Source organism: Pleurodeles waltl, chromosome 11 (genome assembly GCF_031143425.1).
Source record: "Pleurodeles waltl isolate 20211129_DDA chromosome 11, aPleWal1.hap1.20221129, whole genome shotgun sequence".
In the NCBI taxonomy this organism is placed as follows: domain Eukaryota; kingdom Metazoa; phylum Chordata; class Amphibia; order Caudata; family Salamandridae; genus Pleurodeles; species Pleurodeles waltl.
The window spans coordinates 639609998-639628668 of record NC_090450.1 but is presented as its reverse complement, the minus strand read 5'-3'; the positions used below and the strand labels follow the sequence as shown (position 1 = coordinate 639628668).

At 41.9% G+C, this 18671-nt stretch overlaps 1 protein-coding gene across 3 annotated transcripts in view; it reads right to left on the bottom strand.

Annotated features, from left to right (window-relative positions):
• DPYSL2 (dihydropyrimidinase like 2) overlaps positions 1–18671 on the bottom strand; it is a 377715-nt gene that overhangs the window by 86481 nt on the left and 272563 nt on the right. For all 3 annotated transcript variants that reach the window (XM_069214158.1, XM_069214159.1, XM_069214161.1), the window contains 2 exons: positions 7907–8071; positions 3297–3358 (listed from right to left, as the gene is read on the bottom strand). In XM_069214158.1, the coding sequence (XP_069070259.1) occupies positions 3297–3358; positions 7907–8071 (227 nt within the window). The remainder of the gene's footprint in view (positions 1–3296; positions 3359–7906; positions 8072–18671) is intronic.

Below are 18671 nucleotides of genomic sequence, written 5' to 3'. Positions count from 1 at the left end.
CCCCTCCCAGTCTGGGTTTCGCAAGAACCACAGCACGGAAACCGCCCTCATCGCATGTACTGACGACATCAGAACCAGAGTCGACAAGGGCGAAACCGTCGCACTCATCCTCCTGGACCTCTCCGCAGCCTTTGACACTATCTGCCACCATACACTCCGCACATGCCTCCACAACACAGGGATTCGACACAAAGCCCTAGACTGGCTCACCTCCTTCCTCACCAATAGAACCCAAAAAGTCCGCCTCCCTCCCTTCACCTCAACTGCCACCAAAATCACCTGCGGAGTGACCCAAGGGTCCTCCCTAAGCCCCACCCTTTTCAACATCTACATGACCCCACTCGCCAACATCCTCCGACCACACGGAATCACCATCTTCTCCTATGCAGACGACACCCAACTCATCATCTCCCTCACCCGCAACCCTACTACCCCCAAAACCAACCTCCACGCTGCACTCCTTGACACCGCCACTTGGATGACAGCAAACCACCTCAAGTTCAACTCCAACAAAACCAAAATAATAATTTTCAGCCCCAACAAGACCATATGGGATGACTCCTGGTGGCCCACCGCCCTAGGCCCCGCATCTACCCCCGCAAACCACGAACGCAACCTTGGCATCATCCTGGGCCCCTCCCTCTCCATGACCCAGCAAATCAATGCTGTCACCTCCTCCTGTTTCAACACACTCCGCACGCTGAAAAAACCTTCAAATGGATTCCCATAGAGATCAGAAAGACCGTCACCCACGCACTCATCAGCAGCAGGCTACACTACGGTAACGCCCTCTATGCCGGCCCCACACTCAAACTCCAGAGAATCCAGAACACAGCTGCACGCCTCATCCTGGACCTCCCTCGCCATGAACACATCTCATCTCACCTCAAATCCCTGCACTGGCTCCCCATCGACAAGAGGATCACCTTTAAGATCCTCATCCACGCACACAAATCCCTCCACAACACCGGCCCAACCTACCTCAACGAAAGAGTGAACTTCCACACTCCCACCCGCCACCTCCGATCTGCCGACCTCGCACTTGCCACAGTCCTCCGCATCCAACGCACCACCACAGGAGGCAGATCCTTCTCCTACCTCGCCCCCAAGACCTGGAACTCCCTCCACACCAACCTCCGCAAGACCCAAGACCTCCTGCTTTTCAAAAAGAACCTCAAGACATGGCTATTCGAACAGTGATCCCCCTCCCCCCAAGCTCCTTGAGACCCTCACGGGTGAGTAGCGCGCTCTATAATTTATTTTGATTGATTGCACAGCCTGTTTGCAGCTTCACTTCCACTTGGCATTTAAAACCTCTTGCCAGGCCTTAAATTACCCTCTTCTTACATATGAGGCACACCTAAGGTAGGCCTTGGGTAGCCCACAGGGCAAGGTGGCATGCAAGTAAAAGGCAGGGCATGTACTCTAAGTTTTACGTGTCCTGTTAATGAAAACTCCCAAAGTTGCTGTGAGGACTGCTCCTCTCATAGGCCAGCACTGGGAATTCCTTAATATACTTTTAAGCTGCAATTTCTGCTCAGAAAATACTAGCTGAATCAGGTTTCATATCATTGGAATGGTAATAATAAATCCTATTTACTGATAAAGTAGGACTTATTATTAATATTTTAGAAATGCCACTTTTACAAAATGGGCATTTCTCTGCTCTCACTGCTCTGTTTGTCTGACAGCCTGTCTCCAATACATGTCTTGTCTGGGCAGGGTGACAGGTACATTTGTGCATTCCCTCCAGACACCCATAATAAAGGACACTCAACTGCATCTGAACTCATCTGCATAATGATGCGTCTTCCTGGACTGGAAGGGTGGATGAGAGCTCACACCTATACTTCAAGTGAGAAAAGCCTGTCCCCACACAAATGGCTGATTACCCCCTACTGATAGTCTTGAGCCAGGGCTGGGTTGAAAGGGGAACCTGCGCACTTCAGAAGGATCCTTTGAAGTCATCCAACACATTCAAAGCACTTTTTTGCATAAATACTGGGGCTCTGAACACCTGAAATCAGTACACTTCTTGTCCTGAAGGAAACTCTGCTGGAATAAAGCCTGCTGTGCTGAAAGGATTGACAACTTGCTATGCCTGATTGTTCCCAGGAACTGCTGCCATGCTTTGCTGAGATGCCCTGATGCCTTCTGGCCCGTCAAATTGAACTAAGGACTACCCCAGAGGGGCTCCAAGGGCTTGCCCCCTGTTCTTTCCCAAGGTCTCAGGGACATCTAAGACCCCATAAACAGCTCAAACATAGCCTGCTGCACCACTCATCAAGTATCTGCTCTCCGGTTCGGGGGAGGATTTCCAACTGTCTGGCTGGAGCCACAGTGTGATGCATAATCCTCACTCCCGACCCACTTTAGGACAAGTTGATCATTCCTTTCAAGGTCTCGCTAGCGATTGCAGCACTTTGTTGCAGTCTGCACCTGACGAGACCTTCCGGTTACTGTGATCAACTCTGATTGGGTGCCTTCGCTGACCTCAGCAGGCACTGCTGATGGAGGTACCCCGCACAGTTGCCCAGGCAACTGCGACATGCTGTATGCCACTGCACCTCCCCTGCCCTGTGAGCCGCGCCCAAACCTGATCCCGCTCTCAGCGGCAATGCCTGCATCTAGACAAGTACTTAATTGTCCCAGCCCGCAACGGTGTGTTTAGTTGCTTAACTTGGACCTGAGCAGTCTAGACGTTGTTGTATGAGAAGCATACACTTGATTCATAAATATAATATTCCCCCCCCCCCACTGGGGTCACAATTGATTTACGAGAAATACATTGACTTCTAGGACAACAATAGTTTAACTCATTACCCAAATTATTTTAAAGACTGTAAGACAAGCCCCATTGAAACTACTGCTTTTGATGTATTGAAAAGTGAATAAATCTTCTACTGATTGGATTTTTGTCATTTTGGTCTCATTCAACTCAGATAAATAGCCTCTATTTTCCCAACCCTGTGTGGAGTCCTTTTTGGTGGTCATTGTATTACTTACTGTGTATTGCACAAATACTTTACATATTGCCTCTTAAGTTAAAACTGACTGCTCTGCGCCAAGCTACCAGAGGGCGAGCACAGGTTTATTTAGGGTGTGTATTTGACTTATCCTGACTAGGATTGTGGTCCCTACTTGGACAGGGTGTATACCTCTGCCAACTAGAGACCCAATTTCTGACAGGAAGAAAAACATACCTGTTTCTTGCTTTCCTTTAAGACTGTTTACATCTCCAAGCCCAATCTTTAGCTAGCATCAAGCCTCACCCATGGCAATGCAAGTGCTCCTACCTGGCTATCTGTCAGCTGAAAGTTGTCTTTAAAAGCCATATACACCAAGAAAGAGTTGACACCTAGGAGAACAGGGAACAAAAAAGAAATAGAGAATAAAATCTTTGTTAGTGACAAACAAGACTGCAAGGAATTACATGCTAATATTTCATACATATACAAAGCTAGAAACAGACCATCCAAAACATATCCATGGGACTCCAATCAGAGCTTTTTATTGGAACAGTGAGGACTCAGAAACTATTAGAACTTTTTGATGGAAAATGTCAAGAAGTGTGGTTCGTCAACCACACAGGAAAGATTTATGAAACTTTGTGTCTCTTGGTGAGTTTGCGAACTCTGGACTTGGTTCCAAGGGCCCACAAGCTTCAAAAGGTTCAGGAGCCTCTCCCAAAAGGAGTCAGTCCATGCTTGAAGGAAGAGCATAGCGAAGGCTGATGGGACACAGAGGGTTGGGGCAAGTCTAGCCATAGGCCAGGCCTTTGGCCATGTATAGTGGTGTTTACAACCGGTCCTGTGACAAATCCCCAGTGGTGCATGGTCTTCAGATCTATACTGCATAGGCTGGCCAACTTCTGCTGTGCAGGCTTTCGCCCGTGAGCAGGGTGATTAGTCACCCGAGGCAGGAAGGGCCAACATACCGCAGCAAACCCCCCAGGTTGACCCTACTGGAAGTTTGGGAACAAGTCCAAGCCGAAGGCTATGCCATGAGAACAGCCTCCACTGCACTCAAACAAAATCCTGCAAAGCAGGAAAGCCAATAATTGCAAAGAAGTTATTTGTAGTACATCATTTATAAAAAAATAAAAATAAAAAAAAGATATTCACTGAAAAAAATACAATTATAGTGAAGCTATGGTCAACTTTGGTTATAACACCATGATGTATGTTTTTAAAAGCCCTTGAAATTCACTTAAAAATGAATGAGAAGGTATGATTATAAACCAGATCTAAACAACACTAAAATTCACTAATTATGGTTATCTCAACAATTCATAACGCTTGCCAATAGTTGTGCAAACCATAACTTGCATACCAAATGGATTGCTTAAGATCTTACAATATTCATACGAATGAGAGCACAGTGAAGCACAACATCATTAAATGACAACCCATACTGAGATCAATAAACAATAGTGCATTTGGTGATCTCAATCATACTATTAAGGGAACTGTGATGCATAGTTCCATCTGTAATATTATTTATGACATTTGCAATTTACTCACATCGAGCATGAGGACATGAGAAATGCATTAGGTGTGAATTGCTTTTTGGGGAGTAATGGATTCTGGAGCTAACTATAACTGGTGAATGTTAGTGGTTTAAGGTTTTGTTACCATAACTAAGTAACTAACACACACGCACATGCACACACACCTCGGTTCTCTCTGAAAAAAATAAAAAGAAGGAATGATCAATAAAGTTTTACAAAAGCCATGTCAAAAGAAGACACGCATCAGCAAAACCAAAAGACTGGCCACCAATGTCAGACCTATGGGCATTGCCAATGCTTGTTTATTTTAATGTTTCCCATAATCTTGTTGAAACTGATTGCACTGATTTTCCATTAGGAATATTTTTCAGAAATACTAGCATACATCAACCCATTTTACGAAATGATTTTTCTAAAAAAATTGTACCTAAAATGCTACAGTAATTTAGCAAAACATTTTTTTCCTACTTGCATTTTTTTGTGAACATTGTATTTTGAAAGCAAATCGGTGAGCAGCCTACGTAGCCTAATACTGTTAAACTCTACAAACGTGTGTACCCATTTTTTTACTGGAACTACTGTCAGAAGTGTAGTTCGAGGTCACAACATTTATTCAGAGCGCTCATCATAGTAATAAAGGCTTTGCATTAATGAACCACAAATGCAAGCTGGCACAGCATTAACATACGGAGACAAATATTACCTTAACTGCAGACAATACCCTTCCCTGATCCATAATGTGGCACTGGAAACTAGTAGCCAAAGGGTTTGTGAGGCAGGGGGTTGACCCTACATGTCCCAAAGACAAAATAACCATGTAAACGTGTTGTTCTTGACCCAAACAATATGTTGTGGGTATCCGGCTACAGGAATTCCACAACCCTTTCTAAGACAGGTACCCCTTTAACGTCCCGATCTGAAACTATCCAACATGAAGTTCCACATGGTTACACAAAGCCGCTCATACTCTTATCAACGCCCAAAACATAAGGCTGGTTAAGTACGCTGATGGTACTCGGATGATTCTGTCCATCAATAATAACCAGCAGGATGCTGCCGGCACTTTCCAGAATTGTGCGACAGACAATAACTGGTTAAACACAAATTCACTGAAATTTAGCGGGGATAAAACTGAGTTTCTCTGCTGTTCTGCAAATAAAGTTCCCAAGACACTCCCTTCTAACTTCTGGGCTCTCCCAACAGATGAAGAACTGCATTTTACTTACATGGTCCGCAACCTTGGGGTTATCTTTGATACAAAACTATCACTGGAGAACCATGTCAACAAAGTAGCAAATACTTGCTTGGCACTTCTTCGTGGTCTCAGGAAGCTTTTCCCACTGCTACCCAGAGCCAAATCTCAAAATGTGTGCAGCGTAATCCTAAACAGGTTAGATTATCATAATGCTCTGCTACTTGGAGCACCAGTGTATCAGACCTCATAGATCACCCGAATCTAATACGATTAAGACTGTCCTCGGTTTCAGAGGAAGCCAGTGCAGTCCCTTCAAGTGTGTACTGTCTTCAATACGCCTTCAGGGAACAGGCCCTGTGCCCCTGCAATGGAATCTAAAGAGATATACCCTGCCTCAGTAAAATCAGGGAACCTCCCCTGTGTACCCAGATTCCATAAGACTAGACAAGGCGGATGAGCTTTTTTAGTAAAGGCAGCCTAGCTCTGGAACAAGTTACTTGTTACTTTCATATCGATCTACTGCTCTTCAGGAAGGCCTTGATACCTGGCTCTTCCCCATGTGACAGTGTGGACTTTGTGTGCTTAATTTAACAGCTGTTATGTTCAGGTGAAAGCCCTCAGCGCAAGGCTACCTGTAAGGTGAAAGATCCACTACATAAATATGATATAGTATTTTATTTCAATGACTGCAGCAGCTATGAGCCAGCTTTCTGAGAATAAATAGATATGAAAATCTTCAGCTCTGATGACACCAATGATTTCAACAGCATGTTTGGGTCACTATCATGAATTAATGAATCAAAGATTGAGGGTGCGTTCTGCAGTTGTTTTAGAATCTTGTTGGAGAGTGGGTCAAAATGGCGGTTTAGTGGTCTCTTTGCCTAGTGATTTCAACAGGCAAATCAGGGAACTCACAAGTGGTGGCATTTTGTCTTTACGTGTTTTAAAGAATACAGAGGAATCTGTTCAAATTCTGCCGTAGTTGAGGCCTGGCAGGACTTGCATTAGGTGCATAAATGGGGTTGCACCACATTGCCACAAGCAGTTAAACACCCTTGCCAGCTCGTCTGCTACTAAAGAGAGCACTTCTGGGGGTCAACTGAGGGAGAGGATATTATTGATGGTGAAAAGCATGGACCATGTTAAATTGGGTTACCATGAAGATAACTATCTTATTTTTAAGTCCTAATTTCTCTCGTTCTCTATACTTGGGAAAATTCAACAGCAGATAGAATAAAGAGAGGAGGAAAATGCAACTTAGGCTAAAGAAAGCCTTTCAAATTCTATTGGTAGAAAGATAGGGCCACATGTACAAAAGTTTTTAGTGGTCGCAATCAGTGAATTGGACTGTTTGCAACCGCTAAATAGACTTTTGACATGTACCAACCTTATTTCGCGATTCGGTAACCAATTATCGAAACACAAAATAGGGTTTGGGAGTCCGTATTGGGATGGGGCGTGTTAAGAACATCCCTTCCAAATAGCAAGTCGCAGAGGCATGTATAAATGTTTTGCGACTGGAATGCAGGGGACTCTGTGAAGGAGGTGATAACTCATTTGCAAACGGTAAGGGGTCCCCAAGGGACCTCTGCCCCTATGTTAATGTGGGCACCAACAATTTTTTAAGATCAGGCAGTGGTCAGGCCACTGGATACTCTTAAAAATTAAAATAACACTTTTCATTTTTAATTTTGAAATGAATCCCGTTTTCCTTTAAGGGAAAACGGGCTGCTTTTTTAACAAAATTGCTTTATTTAAAAAGCAAACACCATTCCTATCCCTGTGAGTGCAGGCCATTCTCAATGGGTAGCAAATTGAGACCTGCCTCATGAATATTGATGAGCCAGGTCCCTTGCGACCCATTTGGGAATTGCAAACCGTGTCTGAGACACTATTGTGCATCACATTTTGCGAGTTTCTAAATGCGAGTCACAGAAAGTCGCAATTTGGAACTCGCAAAATATAGCAATAGTATATGTGGCCCATAATCTAGTATAATCCCACAGCGTTCCCAGGAACAAACACCAAGAACTATTTAGTAATAACCTCTGTTTACCAACAAGGGCTTCTGGTATAATCTTTTCCCGGCTGGCAGCCTATAGTCTTTTGTTCATTCTTAAGAGAGAAAACCAACTCTTATTAAGGAGAATTAATTCTTGTGCATTTGGAACAAACAACATTTTGAGAATTAGGAGACTTACCGTGGTCTTTAACAAGAGCCTCCATCTCCTCCTGGATACCTTTATGCCACTCTGTGATATCCACATGCAGGGAGTAATCGCAGCATGACTTGCTATCCGCCCACTCTCTCCACTGGTCAAATGCACTGTGCAAGCTAGTCCCGGGCTCTGGAACCACATGATCAACTAAAACGGAAGAATACGAATCTAAATCTACATGTAGGCATGTGCACGTGAAAACACTACCAAAAAATATCACAGAAAGGCCTTCCAACAAGAAACAGACAAAAGTAAAATATAAAGAACTACAAACTTTACAGTAATCCAAGTGATGTTTGAATTTCATTTGCCTTGGAGTCAATGCAAGAATCTTTCAATATAACCTGGAGGTAGTAAACCATTTCCCGAAAGATCCAATGATATTTTGCTTGCTGTTGTTTCAATCCTGCTGAGGCAGCTCTACCTATGGTTCCTGGGCATTCGGTCTATATCTGGCATAGGCATTGTCAAGCTGCAGCTTCCTATTAGCTGGTGATGGGTAAGTAACATTTCACGACACCAAACGTTTTGTTAAACTATGCTTAAAGATCTGAGGCCCAGTGGTAAGAATTAAAGGGTAGGATTTTAAAGGAATCCAACCTTTCTCAGTTTCATAGAGCTAGGACACAAGGCGGGACGATCATGCTATTAATATGACCTTATAGCCCGCTACAAGGGAGCAGGCCTTTAATGGCTGGCATAGCCGAGCTATGGTGGGCTATGAGGCTGTTAGAACATTCTGCCACTGGAGGGCAGAATGTTCTAATAAATAAAACAAAGGCCTCACGGAGCCTGAGGGGATTATAAACCCCTCAGACTCCGTGAGGCCTTTGTTCACAGCTGTTGCTGTGAAACAAACATTGGGATGTTGGAGCTCGGGCCTTTTACCAGCCATTAGAAGCCCGGAGCACTCCATTGTCTTCAATGGACCTCCCAACATTACAATATTACAATTATAGCTAATGACTATGTAGAGAATGTTTGTTAGCATGTTAAGTATATTTTTAATTTCTTCTCATTTCATGTGGCTATATCACCTAAAATAAAAAAAATCAGATCTTCCAATTCAGTTCAGCTTTAATTCATGTGGTATGTAATGAAAGAAAAAATATTTTACCTCATTTTCCATGGGCTGTTGATGAGCTCACCCTAGAGGACTCCGACCTCTGTGTGCTGCTGGGAGGCATCCCACCAACTTACAAATACACCTAGTGGGTGGGTCATGTCCCCCACTTTTTGTAACAATCTCAAATGTAATTTACTTGAGGCACCTCTTTCTATTTATCCATTGCACTGACACACTAAACTATATAATGAACGATGTCATCTTGTATGGTGGACTTAACAATAAAGTTGTAAAGTACTTTTCTGATTTTTAGGTCGAGCTTACCAGGCTGAGCAGACTGCCTGCTTGCAGAAGACATATTGTGGGCTTACCAAGGACATACAGGAGCTTGCAACACGCCTATTGCTTTCCAATGGTTGGCTGTACAGTCACTCACATTTTCCTACTTCTTTTTCGATGGCTTACCTTGCCCATCTTTTGTTTGTCACTCCTATGAAGCACAACCTCTTCACCATCTCTTTATTTGGCTGGTTTCTACACTTCCTCTGAACACTTTTAGAGACATACTTTTTTCTCATGTGTGAGTTTGCTGGCTAAAAAACACAAGCTAATGGCCTCTAACCTAGAGAGTGTTCTCCCTCGGTGTGAAGGTAAGTCTTGATTTTTCCTGTCACTCACCACCAGGTTTTATCTGGCAGGGATGGGATGAACTAAAGGCTTACACAGTCCATTAATAGGGAGGATGGTGTAATATCTTTTTTCTGACAGCCCCTACTCAATAATGTCACTGGAGTAGGTATTCCATCAACTGAGCCAATGGGGCTCCGTCAAGAATACTTATGGCCCACTCATCTCTAAATGAAGCAGGCAGACCGAGGGTTTGGCAGGCTGGGTCCTCTATTGCGTTTGAAACTGAGAACCCTGTCCGCCAAACTCTAAATAATGCTTTTAGTTATCAGCCAGTAGCTGTTATTTTTCAGGGCATTTTTCTTCAAGTGCTAAAAGCTGGGAATATGTCTCTGTTTAAGCAGGGTAATATTAACGCCTTTTGCTCAGCAACACGTACAATATTGAAATAAGCAACTTCTCCTCAACCTCCTATTAACTGAAATAATCAAAATTTATAGTCTTCCCTCATTGAGAATGGGCAATCACTTAAGATATTGATTCCAAAAAGACTGAATTAAATAATCCCATTGCTTTAAATGATTACAAATAGTGTGGAAGTATTTTTAGAATTGTTGGGCTGATCAGTATTGGATTTCAGTTAATTTTATGGTTTCTCAATTGTCACAGTGAGGACAACTGAAATGCAATCCTAAAATATCCTCGACATATTTATTTTGGACAGTTCGATAAGAAAGGACAATCTTTGTTGCATGTTTTAGTTGCAATTTTAAACACTTAGGGCCTGATTACGACCTTGGCGGAGGGGATTACTACGTCTCAAACGTGACAGATATTCTGTCTGCCGTTTTACAAGTACCATAGGATATAATGGAACTTGTAATACAGCGGGCCGGATATCTGTCACGTTTGGGACGGAGTAATCCCCTCCACCAAACTCATAATGAGGCCCTTACTGTCTTCCACAAAGACTGCTGCATTTTCTTTTGGATCTCATTAGATTATTCCAGTCACGTTGCCAGAGAGGACTAACCATGAACTAACCTCACAGAGGAAACTAAAATAATTTTTCTTGCCTCTCAGTGTAGGAATAGCTGTTTACACACAGGAAAGGGAAAAGTGTGAGAAGTCTCAGTCTAGATGGAAGAGGTTGCTGAGTTCCCATATAGTCAAAGGAATCTAGTGCCTAAAGGCAAAACAGGTTTCTGTGAGGAATCCAAAACTTATTCTAGTCATCCATAGCTTGGTACATTCACATGAAACACGAACAGCAACACCAAGCAATATTACAGCTATTAAACATCATGAAACTTCTACGCTAATTTACTGTAAAAGACGATAATTTAATGACTAAAAAGGCTCCAAATCGAAAACATAGTATGTATAGATTAGAGTAGACATTTAGGGACGGATTACGAATTTAGGTGTTATTCAATGCACCTGATAAATAACAGTACCACGGAGTACGATATTTATCGGGTGCAATAAACAACACCTGTTATGGGTTTGTGGTGAGAAACATTTGGATTTTGGTGTTTAAATTGCCAAAATCCACATGATAAGGTAAATACCGTATGTGTTCCCCGGTTAGATTTCTGCAAGTTTGACCTGCTAAAACGTAATGAAGGTTGACTTATTTAACACATTTGATAATTATCAGATGCCTTGAAACACGTAATTCCGATCCATGCGTGAATAGGGGTTTATGCATAGGTCAGAATTAACCGACCCACGTTTAATCAGGCTCTCAGAGTAGCTGTGCAGTGAAGCTGAACCCCGTTTTGAAGCAAGGTACACACTACTTAGTCCCTCAGCAATATCAAAGCAACACTCTGACTTGAAAGTTGTATGTAGCAGAGAAGATATTTCATACTTGGCCATGACAACAGCATTCCCTCAGTAAAACAAGTATACATTTCCCATTTCTTTCTCAGGACAATTACTCAGCTCCTGATACTGGTACTGATTTTTGTGCCAAAACACTCAAACAAGGATGGTTTGTACGATGGTGGAATGGAGCCTTGTCTAAGTTCCTCTCTATTGCTAACCTAGCTCCTCTCAAACCCATCGACTTACTATAGTACTATTTGCGGTAGTCAGGGTATCAGTGTTCCAAAACTATACCAATTCCAGGAGTAAGCGTTCGCTGGCTGTCAAACCAGGAGAATAGGGATTACTCTTGGTTGATCCACTTACAAGACAAAAATACAAAAGACCCTAGGACACCACTGGTAAATAAAAGTACCCACAACATATTCTGCCTAATAAACTTCAGGAGAAATAGAACCCAGAGCAAAAGCCTGACTGGTTGTCCAAACGTTATTAAAAATAAATGAAAAATGAGAAGAAAGATTTCTGGTGTAATCAATACAGCGTCTTCATTCCTACAAAACAAAACTACAAATGCAGTTCGAAGGAAACCCCTTTGAGGCACATGCCCAGCCAGCACTGTTCCAAACTATCTGCTGGCATAAATCTCCTGGCTACATAATTCTATCTAAGTGCCAACAGCACACTAGCAGGAAATCCATCCTCTAATTAAAAAAGACAAAATACTAACATGTCAAACAAAAACATTTTTGAGAACGCATCCATTCTGGGTTCACCTAAGGAAACCTCATTATTCTATACTGAGTACTCTGAGAGATCAAAGAAGAAAATGCTCAGTGATAGAACCAGCTGTATTAACAGATGCAGCCCTTCTACAAAGGCAAGAATATGTAATGTTCCTGAAGTTTTTGTGACATCTACACCTGTAAGCAGTAACTAATCAGATGACTAGGGATCTACAAGAGGAGAAGCTTAAGGCTTTTAAATTGCTTCGGATACACTGCCTCTTGGCCATAGTTAGACAATGTGTGTAGTCCCACAGTGAACAAAAAAGGATGGCTTGTTAAGCGGTCAATAGCAATTATCAGTGACTAGGACTAATGCAAATATTTCATACATCACTTTTATTTTTCCCATTGAGATGTGGAGGGGGAGCACCCCAAGCTGTTCAAGCAGAAGCGACCATGTGGGACGGAGGTAAGACTGATATGCATATGGGTGATCTCTCTCTGCAGTGACACAAAAAGGCAAAAAAATACTACAGACCGGGATCCAGCCCTGAATATTTATCTACTGCACAGATTAATTCAAGCATTTCATTAAGCACATTTAAGTTTCTCACAGCTGTGCTGGGCTGGCCTGTCACAAATCACTTGATGGGCAATAGGTAGTTAGGGGTTGTAAAACCGGAGTTACTGGCTTGATAGGATACATTAATGAATATACCAACCATACAATATTAGAGGCAGCATGGTATACAAAGACGAGATATAGCCATCAACAGCAAGAAGACAAAGAATATTTGTAGAATGGGTGGCGGGTGGAGGTGCACTAAATTTTCAAAAGATGGATTCAGCAAGCTTGATAACCCTCATAATTAGGGACCTTTTTAGCCCTCCTCCCATACTCCATTCAAAACTGTGCACTAAACATAGTCTTTCAGAACAATATATCTTCTGATACCAGTGTGCCTCTGCAATTTCAACTCACCAGAAAATATTTTCATTGGGTTGAATGTGCACCGCGCACCAATGATGGTCAATTTTACAGGATGGCACCATTACTTTCAAACCTGACCACCTCATTACGCTCATACTTAATAATCACTTAACCGACTCTTTTGCACATTCTCCATACAAACACTTTTGGAGGCACAAAATAGTCATTGATAGCTGATCCTACATAAATGTAAAATGTTTAATTTGTTAACTTTTATTGATATTTTGATGTAAAAAACAAAAGATAAGCATCAAATAAAGAATTTAAATCTCAGAAGGTGATACATCTTAGAAACTACAGTTCTAAGGGATGAGTCCTCTTCTCATAATTGCGCGCAGGATAATATCAGTGTCACACTCGCTGTGCATTTGTAAATATCAGATTGCAATGCCCAACACTGTTCTTCTGTCACTTGAAACCTGTACAAACCCAAACGAGGCTCTCCATATTCCCCATGCATTCACAAGATGTTTGCAGGCGTCTCCTACTTTCACACACCACCCCCAGCTCTGCCAACACCTTTCACCGTCATATCCTCTGTTTCACTGGGAACGGACGATTAGTCCACTCTTCCACTACCAATTAAACTTTGTTCGGGCCCTTTTATGGTAGATCTTATTTTTTTTGGTTAACTTCGGATTTCTACCAATGAAACTACTACTCTTTAAATGGATAGTTTAGAGTTGTCTGAAACCTCTGGATACATTATAGGGAGACTTACCTTTTCACTTGTTCTCTTTACACCATGAGTACTCTTAACATGGGGGAGATTTCCATAATTCTTCAATTTCTGTCCATATCTAAGATATACTTAGCTCTGTAGGGGGAGGGGGTTGGGGGGTGGGGTCCAGTACCTTCACCTTCTCTAGGGGTTCAGCCAATGCATTAATCATTTGTGCCCACAGTTCTAATTCCTCTGGCATATTACTATCTGTTCTGAACTCTTTCATGTGTCGCTGCTCTGTTCAGGACCAATCTACTACATCTCGGTCCCAAATAGGCACTGTGGGGCCTTGGGTGACAGCTAGTATATTGCTATTTTACATTTACTCGGCAGCAAACCCAGGTTAGCAAATCTATATTTCCTCCCTTTTCTAGGTTTCAGGATTATACCTCACCAGCAGAGTTTCATAGCATTCTCAATCCTGATAGCCGCTGCCCACCTCAGTCTCGTGGTGACCACTTCCCGGTATAAAGCAATTAGCCTACATGTCCAAGACGCATGTAGGGATTTGGCATTATGCTCCATGCATTTGGGACATGTGGAGGGTCTATTTGCATTAAGTCAAAATGTCTTATTAAAAAATAGCTGAATTCCAAGTTAACTACTGTACACCATGTTATTTGCCCTTGCAGTTCATAAAATGATACTACCCTGTCCGAAATATGTGGCCATAGGATAAACTGGTACTTCACAAACCAGTTCCACGAAAATACTGCAGCAGGATGAAGGAAGTCCTGGCATCCATTACAGGTTTAAAACACACTACCAACACCACTGCTGAAATGACCATCTTTATGTAAATAAAAACAGGTTCTAGATTTTATTGACGTCTTTTCTTTGCACCCACTGACAAGCAGCTAGCCCTAGTGAGTATAGGCAATATGCCCTCTGAATTATAATTATCATCTTTGTATAACACTTTTAACTGGCTAACATTACATTTTTAAAATTATTGTATTTGTTGATGGATCCTATCATTACATCTGGCAATAAAATATATTTACTAGCCCTAATCTGCTTTCCATTGACAACTTTGCTGCTACAGAAGTGACTATGACAACTTGACTAGCTGCAGCACTTTGCTTGCTAGTGATATGTATGTTGTGTAAGGTGTTTGGTGTCTTTCTTCTACTTTATTTAAATAATATATATTTACTGAGACTGACCACGTTAAATCGGTAGTCCTGAAATAAATATAAAGCTCTCCCAAATCCACATCGTGAGATCATCCCCCAACATAAAGCAAATTGGCAGGCAATGTTAAAATTGTCTTAAACAGATACAAATTCATATGAAACCTCAAAACGATTACAATATCAAAGTTGTGGAAAGTGTTCAAGCATGTGCCATGGCTCGTCCAAACCTTTTGGATAACTAAATCAAAGTGGTTCCATTTTTATAGGGGTACAAGAACCCCCCCCCCCCAAAGTAGCCATTTAAATGCAGTAAACTTCTACACATTCAGCAGAAGTAGGTATAGAGAAGATAGTTAACAGTTGGTAAGATACTAGTATTTGGCCAATTTACTAAAAAACATTGTTTCAGGGTACAAAGCGTTCCAAAAGCCAATGTCAATAGATATAAAATACCCTTGATGCTGCTGCCTCCTACATGTTAACTTAAGCCACGTGCTAACACAAGAAAGAAGATGGTGCAAACAAGCCGCCTGTGCAGTGGAACTGGACAGAGTGTTGCTTGAGACAGATACTCATCATCTACTTTCCTTTGGGAAACAGATGCACTAAAAACAACTGTACACATTTTATTAAAGCACATTATTACAAGTGAACATAATGAAATCTAGTTCTGTGAAAATGGTTGGTAAATATCTTTCATCCTAACTAAACTGAAGCTGTGAGCGAAGACAACAGGGAGGATTACTTCCTTGTCACCCCGTTCTTTTAAGATACAGGTAATCAGAACATTTAGAGCAAAAAACACGACGGATTTAACCCAGATCTGTGACTGGGGATGAAGGTTTGACAATGTTCAGCATTCAGTCTATCATCTTTTTGTGTTGCTATAGTTGCCCTAAGTGGGAAGGGTATGCCCAGACGTGGGTCCCGGGTTTACTGTGACACTTTGGCATGGCCATACTAGTCAGCGACCTGACCAATGCAATTCCAAGTGGGTGTTCTTTATTCCAACCCTTGGTGAGACTCTTTGATTATTGTATTCACTTCTGCAGCTGGTAGTAGCTGACTGCTACTTCTCAGACTTAAGGCATCTCCTTAATTAGGCTTACCCCCTTCTGGTTTAGGAAAGCTTTAGGCTACATTCGGTTTTTGACTGCCAAGCAATCTCGCTGCAGAACAGTAAACAATCTACCTCCTTTGTTTCAAACACAATAGGACAGTTTAATTAAACTGTGTTCTCTTGTAACGGCCACTTCTTGCTTTACTGGGGTATCCTGTGCCTTGCTTAGATTCCAGATTAATGTTTTCTGTGTCGAGTAAGCACTCTGCATTCTTTGTGGGATCCAATTAGTCACCCTGCTCAGTCTCACTCAACTATGCATCCGATAATTTGCAGCCTGGTTTACCTTTAGAGCTTACTCTTAGTTCACTATTAATGTTGGTTGTGCCTTTCTGTTTCTAGCTTTCTTTCCTTTCAAAAATAAAGGAAAGGGCAAACCTATTAACTTATAAGGCACCTGGGTATCGCATACAAATTAAAGGATTGGCAAGGACTACAAGTTTTGCATTAGCTGCTTGCCTTTTGGCTTTGTCAGTGCTTATTTTCTCATTGTTTTTATAAAACATTATTGTTGTGCAGGCAGCTGTGATATCACCAACATTACAACAAAATCTAGCCAAAAGCAAAAATGTTTTTTCATTCTCAAAAAGCACACATGGTCATAGCAGTCCCCTGCACTGAAGGGAACTATGTTGTGTGCCTAAGTACTTCTGAGGAAGGAGCAGAAAGCATCACTCACAGTGAAGTGAGCCAATGGCTGAAGTGGGCTGTCCCACTGCCCTATGCTGTATGTTTCGGTGGGTGAACAAAAATGTTAATGACAACAACAGACCAATGGATGAAGAGGGCCGGCTGAAAGCCCCTATAAGTAGGAATATTCTATATATAGATATCACAATACCTAATGACACAGTCGATCCCATGGTCTCATTTTGAACTGAATGAGTGCAGAAATATGTCTACTAATAAAAGTTGTACAACCAATAAAAGGTTTGCCAGATGACATATGTGCAACTACATGAATTTCCTCTCATTGTACTTGTCTGTACTTCTCTGCCGTGAATTAAATAAAATGTTTTTAAAAAAAAAAAAAAATTAAAAGGTTATGAGATCTTTATTGATAGACATACGTATTACATTCAGTTAAAAATGAAACCTTGAGAAACACCAACACCTTTTTAGGGTTGAGCACAAAGCACTCTGTCCCTGGTGTAAACTCTCTGTGGGCTTTTAACCACGCCCATCAGTTTGGTTATTCGTGGGCTTGACTTTTAAATTTAGCTTGATTTAATTTGTGAAAGGCATGCATACATCATGCCTTTTACAGTGTTTATCCGCCTCGATTGCACCGGCCAACTACAGAAAATATACAAGGCTCCATGTGTTCCGTATAATTTCTGGACTACTTTTTCTCATTATTTCGTAGGCAGCGCAATCTCGCTGGGCAGTAGTTGAGCGCTTTGCATGACATCAACCCTGTTACAGGGATATTTGCACTTTTGTCTGTTACATGGGTAATTGCACTTTTGCCGGTTACATGGGTAATTGCACTTTTGCCGATACATTTGACTGTCAGCTAACTTCGGATTCCTTTTGTCTGTCTCCTTGGCGCTCATGGCTGCCCTCAGCTCACTTATGTGAAACTGTTTTACTTCTCATTTTCAGTTTATGGGACAAGAAAAGTCTGGTTGGTTATGTGAAACGGTTTTACTATTTATTTTCAGTTTATGTGGCAAGAAAAGTCAGGTTAGGAGTTTACAAAGCTAATAGCTTTAATTCGAGACTCACTGCATTGCAAATGTTTTTTTTTTTTTTAAAGCACAGTGTACTTCTATCATGGTCCACCAGAGCACCCTGACTGTGCACATCTGCCCCAACCAGTAAATTTTATTGCATTGTAAAGTAATGTATTGTAGAATTTTTACAACACTTTCCTGCCACTTGCTAATGGTTACCTTCCCCCCGTGCATGACTGAAGAATGGTGTTGGTCGCAGTGTCATCTAGTAGTGTGGAGTTTTGGTGCCTTGTGAGAGACCCAAAGAAGTGCACCAGACTTAGCGAGGCAGCATCCTACATGTGGAGCGGAGAATGAAGGCAGTGTGAGGATAGTTTCACAGGCAGTGTATACAAAACAGAATTACTTTAGCCTACATTGCCTAGATATGGTTTCAGGGGTCAGTTCTAGGTGCCGCGCTAATGGCTCTCCATCGCCGAGTATTTTTATTTCATGCATCCCAGACACAGAAATTATACTTGTGCACTACATCACCCATAAAGCCTTGGAGGCGGTGACGTAGTATAAATGTATAATACTTGCCACTTAATAGAGTCAGTCTAGTTTTCACTCCTTTCTTAGTAATGATGTCTGGGGCGGGACAGTATTTTACTCTAGTGTCAAGTATAGTTCCCTATGAGTGGCCTCTCGCCATAGCTCACTTCTTAGTCAGGCTGGCCTTGGCAATTTTTGCATAAACCATTTATTTGTTTGTTTTGTCGCAAGGCTTGCGCTGCATCACTGCCTATACTCAAGTCATTGCCACAATATCCGCTATGTAAAGGGTCGAAAAATGCTTGCATGAATTCA